The sequence below is a fragment of the Lampris incognitus genome, chromosome 5 (assembly GCF_029633865.1).
Source record: "Lampris incognitus isolate fLamInc1 chromosome 5, fLamInc1.hap2, whole genome shotgun sequence".
Lineage (NCBI taxonomy): Eukaryota > Metazoa > Chordata > Actinopteri > Lampriformes > Lampridae > Lampris > Lampris incognitus.
In genome coordinates, this window is record NC_079215.1 from 57,994,882 (window position 1) to 58,017,130 (window position 22,249).

At 44.2% G+C, this 22,249-nt stretch overlaps 1 protein-coding gene across 1 annotated transcript in view; it reads right to left on the reverse strand.

Moving 5' to 3' along the window:
- The window catches only part of LOC130113060 (VPS10 domain-containing receptor SorCS1), a 316,719-nt gene that overhangs the window by 170,255 nt on the left and 124,215 nt on the right, over window positions 1-22,249 (reverse strand). The window contains exon 2 of the mRNA XM_056280571.1: window positions 4,278-4,345. Within this exon, the coding sequence (XP_056136546.1) occupies window positions 4,278-4,345 (68 nt within the window). The remainder of the gene's footprint in view (window positions 1-4,277; window positions 4,346-22,249) is intronic.

Consider the following 22,249-nt stretch of genomic DNA (forward strand, 5'->3'; position numbering starts at 1 on the left):
GACTTCTGAGATGGTGAGGACTGAGCCTGCAGGCATGGTAGTAGTAGTAATTATTGTGATTACATACAGACAGAGAATTTATTTTAAATGAATGAAATGAAGTGGATTAACATGTGCTGTGAAATCAAGTGCTTTAATGTGCTGTTATCTACTTTCTGGATATGGATGTATTGTTTCATTAGATTCAATTTGGTATTCATATTTTATTTACCATACTCTTTTCAAGGAGATGGGCCCAACTGATCCCTGCGTTGCGACTGCTGAGATGCACCCACTTCAAATAAAGTCTTGGGGAGCTTCTTCAAGACTGCTGAGGGACCCACACCAAGACCCCAACAGGAACAACAAGCTATAGCCTCTGAGCTACAGTCTTACCTACAATTAGGCAACCTTGGCAGTGAGGAGGACCCGCTGGACTGGTGGCGGGAAGACCAGAGACTCTACCCACGACTCTCAAAACTGGCTTGTCTCTTAAGCCAGAAAATGTTGACAGGCTGGTCTTTCTTGCCAAAAACTTATAAACACTGTATTATTGCCTTTTCTGCACAGGCCTGAATTGTTTTTGAAATTAAATTCAGTGGCGTGGTGGTCTATTCCATTGCCTACCAAACGAGGATCACCAATTTGAATCCTCGTGTTACCTCCGGCTTGGTCAGGCGTCCCTACAGACACAAGTGGCCATGTCTGCGGGTGGGAAGCTGGATGTGGGTATGTGTCCTGATCGCTGCACTAGCACCTCCTCCTCCTCTGGTCAGCCAGGGTGGCTGTTGGGGGGGGGGGACTGGGGGAATAGTATGATCCTCCCACGCGCTATGTCCCCCCGGGGAAACTCCTCATTGTCAAGTGAAAAGAAGCGGCTGGCGACCCCGCCTGTATCTGAGGAGGCATGTGGTAGTCTGCAGCCCTCCTCGGATTGGCAGAGAGGGTGGAGCAGCAACCGGTATGGCTCTGAAAATAGGGTTATTTGGTAAAGTACAATTGGGGAGAAAAAGAGGGGAACCCCCCCCCCCCCCAAAAAAAAACTTCAATTCAAGCTGAATTGAAATACTTGTGATTATAATTTGGCCAAAATTGTGCAGCCCTCCTGTAAGGGGTGCGGATACCTGCAGTCAGTTTAGACTGAAGATATCACTTAGTTGAGTGATGAAACATATCTGTCAATAAATGTTGTATCCATATGAACTAGTTCAACCTTCTTTGATTTTCTTACCTGATTATTGAGTATGCATCAAGACTTCCTGACAGACAGGAGGCAGCTGGTGAGGCTGGGGAAAATCACATCCAGCACCCAAACAATCAGCACTGGTGCCCCCCAGGGATGTGTACTCTCCCCTCTACATAAATGACTGCACCTTAGGTGACCTGTCATTTAAACTCCTGAAGTTTGTGGACGACACAACCATCATTGGCCTTATCTGGGATGGTGACGAGTCTGCATATAGATGGGAGATTGAACAGCTGCCCCTCCGGTGCAGCCATAACAACCAAGAGCTGAACATGCTCAAAACAGTGGAGATGACAGTGGACTTCAGGAGGAGTCTCTTAACACTGCCCTACTCAATAGCACGGTGTCTGCAGTGAATACCTACAGATTTCTGGGTTCCACAATCTTCCTGGACTTAAGGCAGGCATCCAACATAGACACAATCATCAAAAAGGTCCAGCAGAGGATGTACTTTCTCCACCAGCTCAGGAAGTTCAACCTGCCTCAGGAACTGCTGATTCTGTTCTACACTGCAATAATCCAGTCTGTCCTCTTCACATCCATCACTGTCTGGTTTGGATCAGCCACCAAACAGGACAGGGACGGACTACAACAAACAGTTAGGTCATCATCCAGAGTCATGAATAGGGCAGGCAACATCACCGCAGACCCTGATCAAAACCTGTTCCAACTCTTCCCCTCTGGTAGGCGCTACAGAGCATGTTCCCCAAAACAACGAGATATAAAAACAGTTTCTTTCCGCGGGCCATCATTCAAATTAATGCTTAACACTGTCAATAAATTCAACCATTTTGTATATACTGTACTGTACATGGTAAATATACTGGTACACACTGTCATGTCCATCTACCTCAGGCTTGTATATAAGTAACCTGCTAACATCTATTTCAGCATCTCTGATATATTCTCTGCACCATTACACTTTGACACCTCTTATTTCACCTGTATAAGTCAATTCTTATGTATACATCTGAAGATTGTTGTGTTGTAGTGTTGTTATTCTATGGTAAGTACACTGTGAGAGCCACGAAACCAGAGTAAAATTCCATGTTTGTGCAAACCTACATGGCCAATAAACATGATTCTGATTCTGATCCACTTTAAAATCCCAATGTCCAGTCAGGATAAGATGTAAATAATATGTAACGTTAGCTGCTCAATTGAAAATGTGCTGTCAATAATTGTCCTACTTCCAATTACAAACATATTGTTCTGTTAACAATGGAGTCACACAACAATTGTGCTTTGCACTTATGACACTATTTGTCATATGTTGCGTTTTCTGATTCAGAAAGGATTACTGAAGACTTCATTACTGAAGACTTTTCTCAACATTTTTATATGTCATGGATTTTGTCAAGGATTGCTGCAGAGTTTAATTGAACGGCCAATTTGGAATACCAAAATTGTGCCACACTAGATATAATGTAATTATATAACGTAATTACTGAGGAGATGACATGACCAAGTCATTCGCCAAACCCGAAACATTAACTGTGACCTTACAATCACTTCTGTTGGGTAATCAAGAATAAATTAACACTAACATCAACCAAATTATATACCATCCATCCATCCATTATCCAAACTGCTTGTCCTGCTCTCAGGGTCGCGGGGATGCTGGAGCCTATCCCAGCAGTCACTGGGCAGCAGGCGGGGAGACACCCTGGACAGGCCGCCAGTCCATCACAGAATGGATGAAGTAGGTTTTTTCTTTTTTTATCAATAGTGGACCCTATGCACGAGTAATGAAATGAGTTTGCTGTGTTGTTAGAAGGTAGTTCACTGGATAATGGGGATTTTTGCATCTACGAATGATAAATAAAAAATAGCCCTTGTATCGTATCGTTATTTGAATATACTTAAGGTGTTGTTGCACAGTTGCACCTACTTTCTCTGTAAGCCTATGGCCTCTTCTGGATTTTCATGTTCAGATTACACGTCGTTGGAGACGTGATATTCGAAATACGAGACTGGCCTTATTTATTAAGTTACACAATACACGAAAGCCACATGAAAATCAAAATAAGAAGGATGCAGTTAGGAGTTGTGCTTATATATATTACATATACTATATATATGAAGGCCACCGGGGAAAAACGATCGGAGTCAAAATTTTGACTTTTAAGAGTTGTTGTCCTTAACCTACTCCGCAAGCGCCGTAGTTTCTTCCCACAAATTATTATTAACACCTAAAACGATCAAAGTCCTGAGTTAGAGACACTTTTCAAAAACATGTATAATGAAAGAACGATCAATGTCCAATTTGTACAAAGGAAAAACGAACACAGTGTCGCTGGCGAGGTCCTGGTCAGACCACAAGAACAGAGCCAAAAAAAAAGGGTAACACTTTAGTATGGGGAACATATTCTAAGTAAAAAAATTTAATTACTAGTGAATTAGTAATGATCAAGATGTCACTTTAGTATGGGGAACATATTCTAAGTAACAAAAACTTAATTTAGAGTAATTTAACACTATTAACACTTGTCGTTTTGTGTTTTGTTATGTAAGAACAGACCATATTCATTAAGTGTTAGTAAGGGAGAATAACTCTTCTTGTGGTACTACCACCTTATAAAGTCCATACTAAGCAAAGCATATTGAGATGGTACTACTAATAAGCAATAATTCTGAGGTTATAGAGGGAAAACTCATAGTTAATGGCTTACTGGTTGTATAACAAGGCCATGCAGAATAAGGCATTAATGAGTACGTAATAATGACCAATTAAGAGCCAATATGTTGCTAATTTGCATGCTAATAAGCATCTAATTAATGGTGTATATGTTCCCCATACTAAAGTGTTACCAAAAAAAGATATAAAAGCAAACCATGATTTTTATGTGAAGTCTGTAAGTGTTCTGAATCGTTCAAATTGATTTTGTCAAAAAAAAAGTGACTGTGATCGTTTTTCCCCTGTGCTCTTCATTTATATATATATATATATAGAGAGAGAGAGAGAGAGAGAGAGAGAGAGATATACATACATATATATATACGTGTATGTATTTATGTGTGTAAAAGCTCATTTAGTATGTACCAATCTTACCTCCACAATGAACTCTCAGTGACGCTGTTGAGGTTGAAGTCAAATAACTTGGTCAGCATCAGAATAACCTGCAAAACAAAAAAGTAACCTCATCAATGCACAAAGGCAGATTCCAAGATGAAAAGGCAGTAAAAAAATGCCTTACCCCCCAGCCCCCCCCCACACACACTTTTTACCTTTTATCCTTCAAACAGACATAATTTGTTTTAATCCTGGTATGTCAAAGACTTTATGCCATTTATATTTCATGGTAGAGGTTCATTTTGTAACAAAACACTGAGGATCAGCAGTAACACAGAACCGCAGGTTTAGGAAAGGCAGCCTGCCTTGCGATCCAAAGACACATTCAGCTTCCTCTCTGCAGCGCTGTGTAATTATTTCAAACTCATTACTAAATTATATCACACCAGTGCTAAATACTGCATGGTAAATATTCCTTATCGGCTGACACCCTCGAGGTACATGGGACTGAGAAAAGTGGGTCAGCCAGAGTCTTGAGGGAAAACAGGCAGAAACATCACATTCTGCCTTCAGCATAAAAGCAACACGGAAACTCAAAATCTATTTACTTTGTGACTCAAGGTGTATTTGAAATGCATAAAAGTCAGCAGAGCCAGAGAAGCAGAGAATGTTTTGCAGGGAGCCCTGCAGTTTCACTGCACTCTGGATTATCTTGAAATGTACCTCTCCTGCTTATGAGCGAGTTTTGAATTTGGTAATGCCGTGTGGTAATTATAATAGAGTGACCCATATGTATTGTGGATAATCAATATTGGAGCCCAACGATAATACAGCTGTATCAAAAAACAAAAAAAACAAAAACAAAAAATCAACATCAAATACATTTAATCAGCTGAGAAATGCATTGTCTGTGTGATGGTACATCCTTATCTCACACCCCTTGCTATCGGGCAGACTGTAATATGTGTACCATTAACACAATATGCATGAATATTTCCGAGTGTACAAAGAAAATAAACAACTGGAGTTTATAAAGTTGAGGTTTGCTGCCTCCAAGTCAAGTGCCATGCTGGGCACTGCTGGTCTCTGACTGCTTTCCTTGCCCTGGCCTGCTTTGATAGCTCTGCAGCCTGTTTGGGGAGGGGGGGTAGCCACCGAGTCACTGAATGACTTATGTGACTTTGTGAAACAGTTCCACCAGCATGGGGTTCCTGTGAGTACATGCAGAACAGATGCACCTTGGGTAGTAGAATTATATTCCGAGGTTGGGGCTCCTATGATCAACCTTATTAAGTATGCACTAACATCTGTGGTCCCCAGAAAACCCAAATGGATGGTGCTTTCTGCTGATCTGTGGCGGGCGGAGTTTAGGCTGTTGTTGTTGCTGCTGCTGTTGAGGGGATGATGTGCAAAATGACAAGGAGAAAAACAGTGAGTAAACAAAGGCACCGATTAAGAGGGTTTCAGGAACTAGCTCAGCAATTTCAGCGTGCAGAGAATTAGCCGTGGGAATGAATAACCTTAACTCTCCGGGCTGGACCCACGCATGCTAATGAACGACCAAGTCCATTTAGCTCCCCAGCTGGAGGGTGAATTCACACTCACACCACACGGCCTCTGTCTCCCCCTCCTCTTTCTCTTTCGCTTGCTCACCCACACTCTCTCCTTCCTATTGCTTTCTCTGCTCACCTCGCAACTTGGGTTTCTGTAGGTCAAAGGCTTTGTGTGTGTGTGCGTGTGTGTGTGTGTGTGTTTGTGAGAGACACAGAGAGAGAGAGAGAGAGAGAGAGAGAGAGAGAGAGAGAGAGAGAGAGAGAGAGAGAGAGAGAGAGAGAGAGAGAGAGCGAGAGAGAGAGAGAGAGCGAGAGAGAGGGGCAGGGAGAGAAAATAATTATAATTTTACACCTCTGAGGTATTGTATACCGAGTGTGTGTATTTATGTTTGCATGTGAGCACATTTGTGTGTATGTGTCTGTGTGTACGTGTGAGCATGCATGTGTATGCACATTTGTTAACGTTTGCATGCATTTAGGTTTCTGGATATGTTTGTACAAAGGTAAGGGAGCCGTCTCTACAACTCTGTGTGTGTTCCTGTGTGTGTTTGTGAGTTTGTGTGTGCACACATCATCTCATGTGTGTCTGTAAGCAGGGGACAGGGAAACTGGAGAGACAGCTTCCAACTCTGGATGAAATGCTCTAAATGGCTGAGGGATGGTATATGAGCTGCATGACTTGGCTTCATTAGTTGAAGGACAGTGAGCATACGAGCCCTTCTGTCTGCCACATATGGAGGCTAATGTGGGTGGCCATCAGTGAGTGGCCATGTCAGATGGGCTCCCACTGGAAAGTACATATGCTTTATCACTGACAGTGCCAATTAAGCCCACAAGCTTTTCCTTTTCCAAATATTACCTGAGGTTACCATAGGGATCCACCCTGTTGGGCCCATGGGAGATGGACTCTGAAAAGTCACAGTTAGGTAACCTCTGACATTTTCAATGTGAAGGGGCTGGACTGTGAATTACGTTGGCATGGGACTGAGACAGGATAGAGTGGCTGGTAGGATAATTGTCTGAAAACCTCATACTTTGACTTCGAGTCTAGCAAGTATATTTCTTAGATTGATAATCTCCCTTTCGAATAGTTAAATGATTGCTCCCAGTAATTTTTTCTAACAGGGTTTGCAAATGTATATCCACCTCTCAACCCCCCCCCCCCCCCGTGGGGTGGTAGTGTGTGGTTCTTCCTCAAGCTCCAGTCCTCTATGAGAGGTCTGGGAGTCTGAGGGTTCTGCGCAGTATCTTAGCTGTTCCTAGGAATACAGTTTTCTGAACAGAGACCTCAGATGTTGCTCCTGGAATCTGCTGAAGCCACTCTCCCAATATGGTAATCACAGCCCCTAGTTCTCCTATTACCATGGGGACCACTTTGGACTTCACCTTCCACATAGATTACAGTTCTTCATTCAGCTCTTGACACTTCTGTCTTTTAATGCCTCTTTCTGATGTTGCTGTCAGCTGGGATTGCCATATCTATTGCTCTGCTCTCTTCTGCTCCTTGTCAACCCCTACTATGTCTGGTTAGTTAACCAGCACCTGGAAACTGAAGTCTCACAGGACCTTAACTCTGCTGTTCTCAACCACCTTTGGTTGTGTTTTCATCTGGACTTGGGCACTTCCAGTTCATATTGGGCACATATTTTCCTGTACACTATCCCGGCCACTTGGTTATGCTTGATGTATGCTGCCGTAGTCTGCATCTTACACCCTGCTACTATGTGATGGACTGTCTCGGGGGCATCTTTGCACAGCCTGCACCTTGGATCCTCTCTGCTGTGGTACACCCATGCCTCTATGGATCTGGTGTTGAGTTCCTATTGTTGCGCTTCCATGATCAGACCCTCTGTGCTGTCATTCAGACCAGCCTTTTCTAGCCACTATAGGATTTCCGCCACTCCCTCTATCTGTCGATGGTACATCCCATGGAGAGGTTTGGTCTTCCACGATGTCTCCTCTTCTTCTTCCTCATCACCCTGTGCCCTCTGCTGCCTGAGGTGCTTACTGAGCAGTTTGTACTGAGGGGCCATCTTCTTGATGTACTCTTGGATGCTCTCTGTTTCATCCTGGATAGTGGCTCTGAAACTCACCAATCCTTGGCCCCGCTCTTTTCACAGCTTGTACAGTCGCAGGGTGTTGGACTTTGGGTAGAATCCCCTGTGCATTGTGAAGAGTTTTCATGTCTTGACATCTGTGGCCTATATTTCCTATTGTGGCTAGCTTATTATCCCAGCTGGGTATCTGATGACTGGTACGCCATACACGTTGATGGCTTGGATCTTGTTCTTACCATTGAGCTGGCTTCTCAGGACCTGCCTTGCTCTCTGAAGGTATTTGGCTGTGGCTGACCTCCATGCTTTCTTGCCATGGTTCCTATTGGCCTGTGGGATACCCAGGTACTTTTAACTGGCATGTATGTCTGCAATCCTGCCTTCTGCTAGCTCCACCACTTCAGGTCTTATCACCTTCCCTCTCTTGTCACCATTCGGCCACTAATCCAGTCTGAATGACATCCCAATGTCATCGCTGTATATTCTGGTGAGGTGGATCAGTGAATCGATGTCTTGTTGACTCTTCGCATACAGTTTAAGTTCATCCATATACAGGAGGTGACTGATAGTTAACCCCATTTTAAAACTTGTATCCATAGCCACTCTTTGTGATGAGCTGACTGAGGGGGTGCAGGCCTATGCAGAACAGCAGCAGGGACAATGCATCACTTTGGCATATGCCACACTTGATGGACACTTGTGCGATGGCCTTGGACATGCCCTCTCGGTTTTTTTCTCCACGGCTACACTGAGTTCTTGAGGGAGGTTATCAGTGTTCTGTTGGCTTTGTATATTGCCAATCACTAAGTATCCATGTGTCGGGCATTAAGTCGTAGGCCTTGTAGTCAGCCCAGGCAGTGTTCAGGTTGGTCTGCCTGGCCTTAGAATCTCGGCTGACTGCTCTATCAACCAGTAGCTAGTATTTTTTTTTAATTTATTTCTGATTTTTCCCTTTTTTTCTTCCAATTTAGTGGCCAATCGCTCCCTATTCTAATTCAAACACCCACCCTCATACTGCATGTGTTTGCCAACTGCATCTCTCCGGCCGGTAGTCTCGAAGGAGACGCCTCGCCACTTTCGTGACAAGGTGAATCCAGGCCGAACCAGTTTTTTCCGACACACACAGAGATGCATTCATGTGACGAACACAAGCCGACTCTGCCCCCCTGCCGAAAACAGTGTTACCAATTATTGCTGCTTCATCAAATCCGGCCATAGTCGGATCTGACGAGACCGGTGCCTGAACCCCGGTTCCCAGTGGGCAACTGCATTGACACAAAGCCGATGCTTAGACCGCTACACCACCGCGGACCCCAGTAGCTAGTATTTTGACTAATAGCGTACCGTGGGGTTTCAGTCAGGGCCTTCAGTAACAAACTGCCCCCCCCCGTTTCTCATATTAGTGCTGATACAGCCAACACAGCCACATACAAAATACTCTATCAGGCATTATATGCACTATTAGATCAACAACAAGACGGCTGATTTTCAACAACCATGATGCACACGACTGTGCACTAAAGCAACCATTGCAGCATCACCGTCAGATCTTCTGTCACTCAGTAACCAGACTGCACATGCACACCACATGGCAGAAAAAATAAAATAAAAACAACTACAAGACTGCACTCAGTAGAGTAGAGAGTAAAGTAGAGAGAATGGAATGGAGAGAATTGTGGTTATTTGGGGTGACTAGCAAAGTGAAAAGATGTAATGTTAATTTACTAAATTGTGTTTTAAACCATGCAAGGTATGCTGTCCAGCTAAGGAGGAATATAGCCCATTATCAAAAGAGGAAAGCTGAGGTGTGGAATAATTTTAAAAGTATAATGGAAATAGATGTTAATATGTTGTATAATTATGTTAGAGAAGAATAGTTTATTAGTGGATTTGTGGAGGGGAGCACTTTTATTGATATTGAGGAAGGAGGGAGGGCAATGTTGGATTTTGATTAAATAGTGTAGTGTGTATGGTATGGCGAGAGGCATGGGTGCAAGTCCATGAATATTGGGATGGCATCCAGTGATTTAACTGTGCCCCCGTCCATAGGGTTGGTGGTTGTGTCAGGAAGGGCATCCGACGTTATATTTTGCCAAATCATTATGTGGATTGACAAGACCATACCGGATCGGTCAAGGCCCGGGTTAACAATGACCACCATTGGTGCTCTGCCCTCACAGGATACCAATAGAAACTATCAAATCACCTGTGGCGACCCCTGGGAAACAGGGAACAAGCCAAAAGAAGAAGAGTGGGTATGGTATATGTGTATTTTTTGTTTGGTTTCTTTGATTAAGTCGGGGGTCTGTATGCTGGAGCCATTCCAAAGTCTACAGGTTACCTCACTATTTTCTGTGTTGTCTACCTGTTTTCATTTTTAATTCTTATCCTCTTTGATTCTGTAGAGCTCGATGGGTTTGTGAAATATTTTAATTCCCTATTGGTTTAATATATGTATGTTGTATTTTGAATGCTTTTTTCTATAAATAAAAGAGAAAAAAAGTAGAGTGGGGCTCTCAACCAGGTGTATAGCCCCTTGGCTCGGATTTGGCAACAAACCACTCCTTTTTTCGCTTACCTTATTAAAAAGACTCCAGATGTGTTGTGGTTTTTATGATTTAAAATTAATATAGGCGAATGAATTTCTTTCATTCTCAAGCAATATAACAATACTAAGAAAACATAGCTCAGGCATGGCAAATGCTTTATTGTAGCTACTCAGGGGATTTCCAGCTGTGCCTTATTAATCATACTCTTGAAATAATATTTTTATATCAAAGTTTTAACATTGGACTCTATGCCACTTCTGCGTCTAATCCCCTTCATGATGTCAGTTCATGATCACACGTGGCAGTGAGGTGAATAAAGCAAATTATTTTTGGTTCATCCAGTCTGTGATGTATTGGGCTGGGTGTTTGTTCCAGGCAAATTCTTCTGGCTGCCGCCGAAGAGCGATAATGTTACTTTCATGTGGTTCTTTTCATTGTATTCTTGCTCTCCCCTGGTCTGATTAAAGTGGACACTGCAGCACGTCAAACTATCGCCTCACTCCCATTATCGTATTGACGTTATGTTAGGGGAGTACAGTAATGCCAGTACTTTTACATAGTGAACATAACACAGTGTTCCTCCAGCTCTCCTGTACTGAGATCAGCAGTGAATTATCTGCTGATTTGCAAAATATGATCAACGTCTCATTTACTTTCAACACTCACACTGGAATACATAATGGGCACTGTCACAGCTCGATCTAAATCAACCGTGTACATGCTTGCAGCAACAGAGAGAGAGAGCTGGTTGAGTGAGCTAGAGAGTGAATGAAGACAGGGAGCCGCAAAAGTGAGAAAAAGCGTTTTCTGAAGGTTTTTAATCAGCGCAACCATGAGAGGTTCTTGATCATACAGTCATAACTGTGCAAAACGTTAGGTTGATAGCTCCAGTAGTTTGCAAGATTAGCCACGGATGGACACACCCACGCAACTTAATGCATACTGCCTAGGGGAGATAACAATCAAGTTTCCACAGTTGATGTAGCGTTCACCTGTCACTCGCGCAACTGCAACAAATTCAATTAAGTACAGCCAAAATATTATCAGTGCACTGCCTTCAATTCATTAAGAAAAAATGTGCACACCAAACTGGAGTTGAAGTTCCACCTCACTTGAGAGACTTGTGGCAGCCTTCTGTCACAAAAACCATACAGTAATTTAGTCTGTATGGGAGAACTTGTACAAGATGCAGATAACACTACCAGATTCGCAAAAAATACGAAATGGATTTGCAACAAAATCATCAGTAGCTGTGAATGTGACGGCCACTGCGCTTAGTTCACTCAAAATCCGCCAAAGGCTCAAGCTCAAAAGTTGATGAAAACACCAGGGGCTAGCACCCATACATCACAGGGTCCTGGGTCGTTCTGTCACTATCAACATTTGATTGGTTCATGATATGATCACTCAAAGTTGTAGCCAGTTTGTAATATTTTTATAGCACTTTTTAGGAACTGAACATTTTTTGCACCGAGGGTAAAACGTCATGATTTTCTGGAGGGGTGCCCAGGGGTTAAAGGAACTGCTTGAATTCATAGTTTGAGCCTTGTGCTCTGAACAAACAAAAGAAATGCACTTTATTTTATTTTTTTTATATTATTCTTCTAGTTCTGTATTCATTGACATTTTATAAATAAATATATTTTATTTTGTCTAAATTCTTCTTGTTACAATTGCTTTCATTTCTACTTGTGCTGGTCAATTATGAACACTATATAAAATAGCAGGAAACTGGTTTTTAAGTTGCACAAATAATTGGGTTGAGAGGAGCTCCCTGCATACAAATGACAGAATAAGACTGAACAATGACATCCGACAGTCTAATTCTAATGTAGGCTTGGACTCTGTGTATTCTATTCTTTCTAGCAATTGACAATATTTCTTATGTGTTCACTATTCAGAGTAAAGAGAGAGAGCATGAGGAGGAGGCCAACATCACATTACAACATCACAACAGTATAATCCTATTGTTCCCTTTAGCCGAGCGGTTAGTGATGTCGCCTTGTGGTGCAATACACCCCGTATCGAATCCCGCACCGGGCAAGAAGATAACCGGTTTTATATGTCCGGTAATTCAAGTAATTCTTTAATAATAACAGTACAAGCCTGTTTCATGCTATCGTCATCAGCTAGTTAGCTCTAGTGACGGCTGATGATATCATAGCATGAACCAGTTTATTAAAGAATTACTTGAATCGCTGGATTATTTTGCACCTTGTTTGCTGAGCACTTTCCCTACCGTTGAGGGGTTCAGCCGTTAGTAACAGTTCAAAATGGGCATGGAAAGCCTCCCAGTCCGATTTACCGGTGTACTTCGGTGTTTTTATGCCTACCGGTTTATGCAGCTCCAGGGCGCCACCATCTTTTTTTACCTCAGTGCCCCAAACTCTGACGGCTTTTCCCGCAGGCGGTGTGGCGGGGGGCGCGGAATAGCCGCAACATCTGAGCCCCCCCAGCAGCGGCTAAGCACAGCTCTCTCGTGGGCGTTGGCTCGAATTTCACCTCGGTGCCCCTCTGCCAGTCAACAGCTAGCGTTAGCTCTTCGGCTCATGGAATGTCCGTACGGTCCAATATTAAATTTACTTCTAACACCAGCGGCGTTCACCGCTATTACAGACACACACACACACACACACACACACACACACACACACACACTTCGAAATTTACAACTGAGAGTTGCTATACGGCTGTTGTCGGCCCCAGCCACGTCGTACACACCGCAATTAAACCCGATTCACACGTAGTCTCTCGCGCCATAGACCCGACCCACTAACCCTTGACCCGGTAACAGTGTGCCACCACCCGGAACAGCAAAACTTCTCCCCCAACTATGTACAACTGACCGGGCGGTAAAGCGTCTTATAACGCCGCAGTCAGTGAATGGATGGCCTGTGCGCTTGCGCTGAGCGTCAAAGATCGCAGCGGATGGGTTTATAATCCGTTTCCTCTCCTCTGCATCTTCATCTGTCACACCAGCCACCTTCATGTCCTCTCTCACCACATCCATAAACCTCCTCTTTGGCCTTCCTCTTTTCCTCTTCCCTGGCAGCTCCATATTCAGCATCCTTCTCCCAATATACCAAGTATCGCTTCTACACACATGTCCAAACCATCTCAATCTTGCCATCATCTCAATCTATGTCTTGGCAAACAGTGGGTTAATACACTGGAACAGGAAGCGGACCAATCACAATTTTTCTTCCGATGGGATCTGGTTGAATCAGCGGCTCCCTCGTGCCAGGAACTTCGGTAGCTGTAATTCAAGTCAATGTGGGCATGAATTTGATTTTGACAGTTGTTTTAGCCAATCATATTTTGTTGAGTTGTGGGTGGGACAACATCCCGACATCTTCCGGGTATTCGCGAATTTGATAAGCAGCGAAATGGCGGGAGTTAGTGAAGAAGAACACAGTGTGGCTGAATGAACAGAAACTCCATTTTCTAGACTGCCTTTTCGGGAGGGGGGGGGGGCTAGAAATAATCCAGGAAGGTCGACCATCACCCGCCTTGCCAGGACTGGCGCCAACTACCAAGCGCTACCAGAGGCTTTTTCGAACTAGCAGCTACAGTCTCTATCCGTGGCTAGCGGGCAGCCTGCGCACCAACATGCTGTACTACTGGGACTGCTTGCTTTTCAGTCCACGAGGGGCCCTGGTGCAGCACGGCATTTAATCATTTGACTTGCTTAACTAACGCAGCTCTGAAACATCAGTCCACCGCCGGACACTGCGTGCCACTGTTTCTCTGAAAACATCTGGAAACACGTATTGACCTGCAGCTGCAGCTGAGTGAGCAACCTCAGAGAGAGACCACTGCACACAACCAGAAAGTGAGTATGCGCAGAAATACGTCACCAGACTGACTTTTCCAGTTTGTCGCACCAGCATGTGATTTTACAATCAGACTAAAACAATTTCAGTCACACAGCGAATTTTTTTTAAGTGATCTTCATTTGGTGAGTATGCAGCTTTTTTCAATTGGCTGGTTTTCTCTATTTTTATGTCTGCTGCTCTAATGAGGCATCTGTAAATTATTTTTAGTGTGTTTGTAAACGATTGACCAGTGGGGCATACTAGAAGCTGGATTATAAGGTTTTCCAGAATCAGTTGTGTATTGTGAAGCCAGTAAGGGCAAAGAAAACGTCCATGTGATAGGGCTCTGGCTATTATTTTTATTGCTATGTTTGATTTTTTTACTGCCACATGTGGTCCTACTGAAGGCCCAGAGTCCAGGGCCACGGTTCGGCACTGAAGTGTGTGTGTGTGTGTGTGTGTGTGTGTGTGTGTGTGTGTGTGTGTGTGTGTGTGTGTGTGTGTGTGTGTGTGTGTGTGTGTGTGTGTGTGTGTGTGTCTCCTTTATTTAAACAAGGTGAACCATTGAGAACAAGCTCTCTTTTACAAGGACGCCCTGATTATAATACATATAAAAGCAGTAAAATCACACGAGAATTACAGTATACGTAATTTATGTGTGTGTGTGTGTGTGTGTGTGTGTGTGTGTGTGTGTGTGTGTGTGTGTGTGTGTGTGTCTTTGCTTGCCGCTTGCAAACAGTGTTAGCGCGTGCCGCTGTTTCATAATTGACCTTGGTTAAGGAAAAAATATCATCATGGATTGGAATCCCCAGACATGCATATACAAACAATTTTTATTTCCTAGGGTGTATGAAGGCTGAATAAACAAATATGATATGCAGCATCGTAGCACCGGCTCTGACTTCCCCCCTAAAAAAGGAACTGTGCTGAATTTGTACTCTGCATGGTTTTAAAAACTTTTGTTTGGTTTTCACACATCTCATTTTATGTAATTGAGTGGGAGCAGATATCTCCTGGGGATACTACTTTTTATCACCCTTTTAATGCTTGTGGGGGGTTAAAAAAAAAAAAGGTGACCTTTCAAATGTCGTTCTTAGAAACCAGTGATCCAGTAGATATTTTTGGAAACCAAATGGGTTTTTTTGTTTGTCATGTAGATGCAGTTCTCGAAAGTGGAAGTCGTTTTCCAGCTTTATTCACATTATTCTTCCTTCACATTCCATCTCAGGTTGACACAACGCTCTTATTAGTCTTATGGAATTTGTTATAGCGAGTAAGAATATAATTAACAATATTATGAGCTATTTATACAATTAAAATTTGAAAACAAGTTCAGGTGTCAGAAAACTTTAATGTCTATCTGTCTGGCAGGTAGATCGATCCGAGGTGCAACTGCATTTACATACAAATCCCTGGATATGTCAAGATGTCGAACAAGGATGGATTTCTATGGTGTCTTGTCACATTGTTTGGGAAAGATTCCTACTTCAGGAATCAGGAACAATGTATTTGTCATTTCATCTCATGTACTACGTACACAAAAGAAACACATTTCTGTTTCCCCCAGCCCACAGCAGTGCAACACAAAAGACAAAAACACATGTCCAAAACCTCCAAAATCAACACCACCAAAAACAGAGCCTCCATATTGGGGTTTACAGGAAACCTACACACACAGACCAATATCTACTTTTCGACTCACACCATCCGCTGGAACACAAACTGAGCATCATCAGAACTCTGCAACCCAGAGCTGACAATGTGCCCAGCAGCACTCAGGCCCAACGAGAAGAACACAAACACCTGAGGGGAGCTTTAAAAACCTGCGGCTACCCCAGTTGGACCTTTGTAAAAACTGCAACACGTTCCAGAAAGACCAACCAGGTGAGCGACGAGGAGAAAAGGAACAGAAGGAAGAGCACAGTCATCCCGTATGTTTCTGGGGTCTCCGAGAAACTCAGGAGAATTTTCAACAAACACCGCAACAAACACTTAAAACCCAGCAACACACTCCGACAAAGACTGGTTCATCCCAAAGACCGTGTACCACACACCCAAAAAAAGCAATCTGGTGTATGCTGTACAATGCGATGAGGATTGCACTGACCTATACATAGGAGAAACCAAACAACCACTACACAAACGGATGGCCCAACACAGAAGGCCAAACTCCTCAGGACAAGACTCAGCAGTCTGTCTACACCTAAAGGAGAAGACACACTCCTTCGAGGACAGCAATGTACACATTTTGGACAGGGAAGATAGATGGTTTGAAAGAGGGGTGAAGGAAGCCATCTATGCGAAACTGGAAAAACCATCCCTCAACAGAGGAGGAGGTCTGCGACACCACCTATCTCCCACTTACAATGCCGTCCTTTCATCTCTACCCAGGAGACTCAAGAAGCCTAGCCTCCAAGAACAACAGTCGCTCACTAACGGCTCCAACGACTCATGACCACTGAACAATGAAGTCGAAACTAACACCCCCAACGACCGTCGCGGCTAAACAAATGCAAATCAATACCTCGATAACGACGGGCGCGGCCAAACATCGGTACACAAAAGAGCCACTCATATCTATGGCTCTGTTAGCGACGGGCGTTGGTAGACATCGGATCACAAAGAGCCACGCATATCTATAGCTCTGACAACGACCCAGAGAGGATAAATTCTGAGTTTCATCACCAGCCAGTCAGACTAGCTTGGTCTAGTCAGAAAGGCACGAACTGAGGAAGCCTCTTGGATGAGAGACGAAACGTCTTCACGGATATATACCAAGTCCAGTTGCACTTGATTCAACTCCTTTGGATAACCATGACCTGGATGAATGAGAACATTCACAGACACCAAAAACATACAAAAACAGAGAGAACAAGGCAAAAACACACACACACACACACACACACACACACACACACACACAAACAGTCAACAATACAGTCCACTCAGTGCAACACAGTCCAAAAACTCCACCGTCCAGAGAACAAACACCAGCCAGGATGACTCTCGGAACTGCCGGTCTGCATGGGCTAGCAGTTAGCTTAGCCTGCCCCGCTTCCGTGTCCTGTCAGACTGCCCTCCGTGTTTCCTCTTCGGGCACAGCTCCGGACAGGGCCGTGGTGCTTGGGCCCATTGGACGCAGCAGACCAAGCTCCATCAACTGATCTAGTGCTAGCTCTCCAGCCAGACACCTGTGACACACCTCCCCCGCACTCCACACAATGACACAAACGCAGACGTTGACAAAAACACTGCAGTCAACACTAGGCAAGGCCGCCGCCAGACCACTCTCGGTGTTATCTTGGTATTATCGGAACTGCCAGTCTGCATGGGCTAGCAGGTAGCTTAGCCTGCCCCACTTCTGCATCCTGACCTATTTCTTATCCCAACATTGGAGTAAAATAGACGTAGGAAACTTTTTTCTCAGATATCTACAAATAGTAGGTTTTACTGAGATCAACACTGATGAAGGCTTGTAAGAGTTATGCACTTGAGAGGGTTTTTGAAAGAAACCCTATAACATACTGTCTCCTTCTGATTCTCTCCATTCTTATCTGCTCATTATTCCACAAATTTAGGCACTTCAAGAGTTTTTTTTAAGCTATTGTAATCGTACACAGAGGCTTTACGGAGGTACTTTTTACAATGTTATCAAGGTAACTTGAGATGTGTTGTGTTATGTTAGGTTTACATCTGTGTTGCTGAAACTTGATGGTTAAGCAAATAGGTTTTACTCTTTCAAAGAAAAAGCGATGGTTGCTGAGTTGCTAAAATGATGCTGAAGTCATCCTCTCTTGTGGAGAGATCCTGATTTCTTCTTTGTTAATTCCGTAAGTCTCATGTGGCCTTTTATTGTATATTTCAGGTTAAGGGGTTACGTATAGGAGTAGTACCTTTCCTAGATGGCCTTTCGTGGCATCCTAGACTGGTCTCCATACACCCCAGCATCATGTGAAGCGCAAAATATAGCCTCTCCATGATGAATGACCGTCCATGCATGGTGAAGAGCCATGCCCTCCTCGCGGTAACCCTGTTAACGTGGTCAGGAGACAACAGAGCAGAACACAGCGGATCTAGAGGAGTAAACCTCGATAATAAATCCTGCTACTCCTATGGGTAGCAGTAGTCATAGGTGCATTCATCGATAGACTGATGTTGTGGACCGGGGGACATCGTGGCTTTGCGGGTGGTCAATGCAGCTTGACAATGGAAAGGCACAAAATCTGCAGTTAGTGGAGAACCATAGAACTGCATGTGGAGCAGCGCCCCCATGCTTTGAACAAACATGCACAACCGAAACCCTGTTATGCAGAGGGGTGTCCTGACGGACGACCTATATGTGAGGTGAGGTATTGTATATGGAGGCTGTTTGTTTGAGGCATTAAGAATTGCCTGCCTATTGTTTCTGCTAGTTGATGGTGTGTGTGTGTGTGTGTGTGTGTGTGTGTGTGTGTGTGTGTGTGGGCCCTGTGATGGCCTGGTGGCCCGTCCAGGGTGTCTCCCCACCTGTCGCCCAATGACTGCTGGGATATTCTCCAGCATGCCCGCGACTCTGAGAGCAGGATAAACGGTTTGAATAATGGATGGATGGATGGACGGTTGATGAGGAAGAGGGGGCTGATGTAGCCTCTGGATGCACTGCAAGTCACCTGGAGTTCATCGTCGCTGTTTCGCCCTCCTACGACGTTCTTAACCTTCTTTGTGACTTGATGTATTTGTCAGCCATGGATTAGACCACATTAGGTCAATGACAAAAGTACTTCTCAAATGTGGGGCTGCTGAGGTGTTTCAAAACACAAAAGGCTAAAATCAGACAGTAGATATTGTTATTAAGCTTATACTGTGGTGCACAGCCATCTGGTTTGTTGGACGTTGTGTGAACATTGCTTTCGTAGAAGTCACATCATGTCTCATGCAATACTACATGCCCCCTCATGCATGTCTTTTTTATTCAAATATTGTTTGCACAATTTTACATGGAGGAAGAAATCCATTCACACAATAATAGCTATGCCTCTATTCTGGGGCCACATCCGTCAAAGGACACACTCTACAAAGGCTTGTCCATTTAGACTGCGAAGGCCGGAACTGAGCATTGTTAAATGAGATGGTCTGGTCTACTAGCTGTTCCTGACCTTACCCTTGCGTAACAAAGTGCCGCTCCTGTTGCCTAGCAGCTTTGACAGCTGACCATTCAGCTAATTATGCAGCTGGAAGTCCGCCGTAGACCACTGTCTCATTTGGCGACGTTCAGCTTAATGTTAGACATGGAGCCAGAAAATGTCATTTTATCCATCCATCCATTATCCAAACCACTTATCCTGTTGCGAGGTTGCTGGAGCCTATCCCAGCAGTCATCGGGCGGCAGGCGAGGAGACACCCTGGACAGGCCGCCAGACCATCACAGGGCCGACACAAACACACACACACACACACACATTGACACCTAGGGACAATTTAGGACGGCCGATTCACCTGATCTGCATGTCTTTGGACTGTGGGAGGAAACCGGAGCCCCTGAAGGAAACCCACGCAGACACGGGGAGAACATGCAAACTCCACACAGAGGATGACCCCCAAGGGTGGACTACCCTGGGGCTCGAACCAAGGACCTTCATTCAGGTCATTTTATTTTAATTTACTCAAAGAAGTGGAGATGTTTCACCGCTGGTGCCCACGTGTAATGTATTTAATCGCCTTCACAGTTGGCGATGCCATTTTCTCTTTATGGGAAAAAAAAATCAACCGGACTGAAATACATTCTGGGAAAGGTTGGGCCGTGAAGGTTGCATCCTACAAATTCGGGAAAAGGTCACATTTCTCTGCCGCATTTGAAGGAGCCTTCGCAATGGGACAGCCTTGGCGCACTGCTGTGACGCAATCGGTCTTCAAATGCAGCCTTCAAAGGATGCGGCCGCTGAATTGGGACACGGCAGCTGTTCACAGCTGGGGCCTTTTCTTTATTTCTTAGAAAAAAAAAATTCTGAAAAAAATCATGTATAACTGTGATCGCATACAAAAAAAATTGATAAAACGTTTATTCCTTTATTGAGAGAGACGTCTCATGACTCATCTAAGTGACTTGGATGAGTCATGAAACGTTTCTCGTCTGAGGGCGGGGCTTTTTTTTCTTACCTGGATTATTGAGCATGCATAAAGATAACAGGACTTGTTCAACAAAGTCACACTAAGGAAGGCTGTTGCATAACATGTTCGTGCTCTCTCTGCTCTTCTTTGCTGTCCCCCTTTTTTGGAATACGTGCATCAGTTCCTCTCATTATATTTTCGTGTGCAATCCCTCTTATATATATATATATATATATATATATATATATATATATATATATATATATATATATATAAACAAAACCCTTTTTTTTCTCCCCAATTGTATCCAGCAAATTACCCCACTCTTCCCAGCCGTTCGGGTCGCTGCTCCATCCCCTCTGCCGATCCGGGGAGGGCTGCAGACTACCACATGCCTCCTCTGATACATGTGGGGTCGTCAGCCGCTTATTTTCACCTGACAGTGAGGAGTTTCACCAGGGGGGCGTAGCACGTGGGAGGATCACGCTACCCCCCCCCCCCCCCCAACAGGCGCCCCGACCGACCAGAGCAGGCGCTAGTGCAGCGACCAGGACTCATACCCACACCCGGCTTCCCACCCTACAGGCACAGCCAACTGTGTCTGTAGGGACGCCCGACCAAGCCGGAGGTATCACGGGGATTCGAACCGGAGATCCCCATGTTGGTAGGCAACGGAATAGACCGCCACGCTACTCGGACGCCCCTTTCGTGTGCGTCCCTTTTATTTATTTTTTATAAATTTATTTCTAGTTTTTCCCCTTATCCCACCTGATTAACCCAAAGGCATATGGCCGGAACTCTTACCGAAGTAGATAGTCGTAACACCAGCTTCCTCCAAACTCGTGTCGGCTGCTCTCGCTATTTTACACGCGGAAGCCTCCTCGCATGGATTGCATTACCCTCAGGCCGCGAAGGAGGCGTAGGGAGAATGCTTTCGGTTGCTTGGCTGCAGGCGCCCGGATGGGCCAGAGAGGTCGCTGGAGAACTACGAGTCCCCGAACACTACACCGATCTACACCCACGATCCCTCGGGTAAGGGTGGCCTAATGAATGCCTTACCCCGTGGACGCTCTGGCTGTGACCGGTTACGGCGAGTCTGGGATACGAAGCTCCCAGCCACGTGACGAGCAGATTGCAAGAACGGCGGTTTATTCCGCTCGGCCATTAGAGCGGCCGGCCCGTGCGTCCCTTTTAATATTGGAACTGGTATGTCAAAGGATCCTGCACCACATTCAACACGTTGATCACAAGATTTCTAGATTTTATTAAAATTACAATAGAGTTCTCCTTCCCTTGATAGAAAGTGAATTTTTACTGTATTACCAGGGCAGTGTCCCGTCTTTGTTTGCACATACATAGACAATGTATTTTCCATAGCATGTATGGTCCTTCATTTATCAATATTATTTTCCGGTAAAATTTATTTTCTATCTTTATTGAACAGGACAAAGGATGAAGACAAGAAAAATTAAGGTGGAAAGACATGCTCAAAGGTCCTGAGTCTGATTCAAAGCAAGAATACTGTGTGCGACCAGGGCCCATATGGTGACTGCTTATCTGCTTGAGCTGCCAGGATGCCTCAGCCCCCCCCCCCCCGGTAGGTCCTCACTGTTCTCAAGAAACAGAGAAGCTCACTCATTTTAACTTCTCTTAGCATTCAAAATTCCTTTGATTGCCAAGTCCAGCAAACAAGAATTGTGCGATGAACATTAAGTAGTGTGTGAAAGATAAAACATGGGAGCATGGTTAATCCTTCTATTCCATTTACACAAAATCATTTCGACAAATTTCTTTTATATAATTGCATATGCCATTTCTTTTTTTTTCAACATTATTTTTGGCATTTTTCGTCTTTTTCTACTATTTATATTTGTAGTGTTTAGTATTTTTCTACTATCGCCATCTGTAGAAAGTTAGAGAGAGCGAAAGGAAATTAGGAGAGAGAGAGGGGAT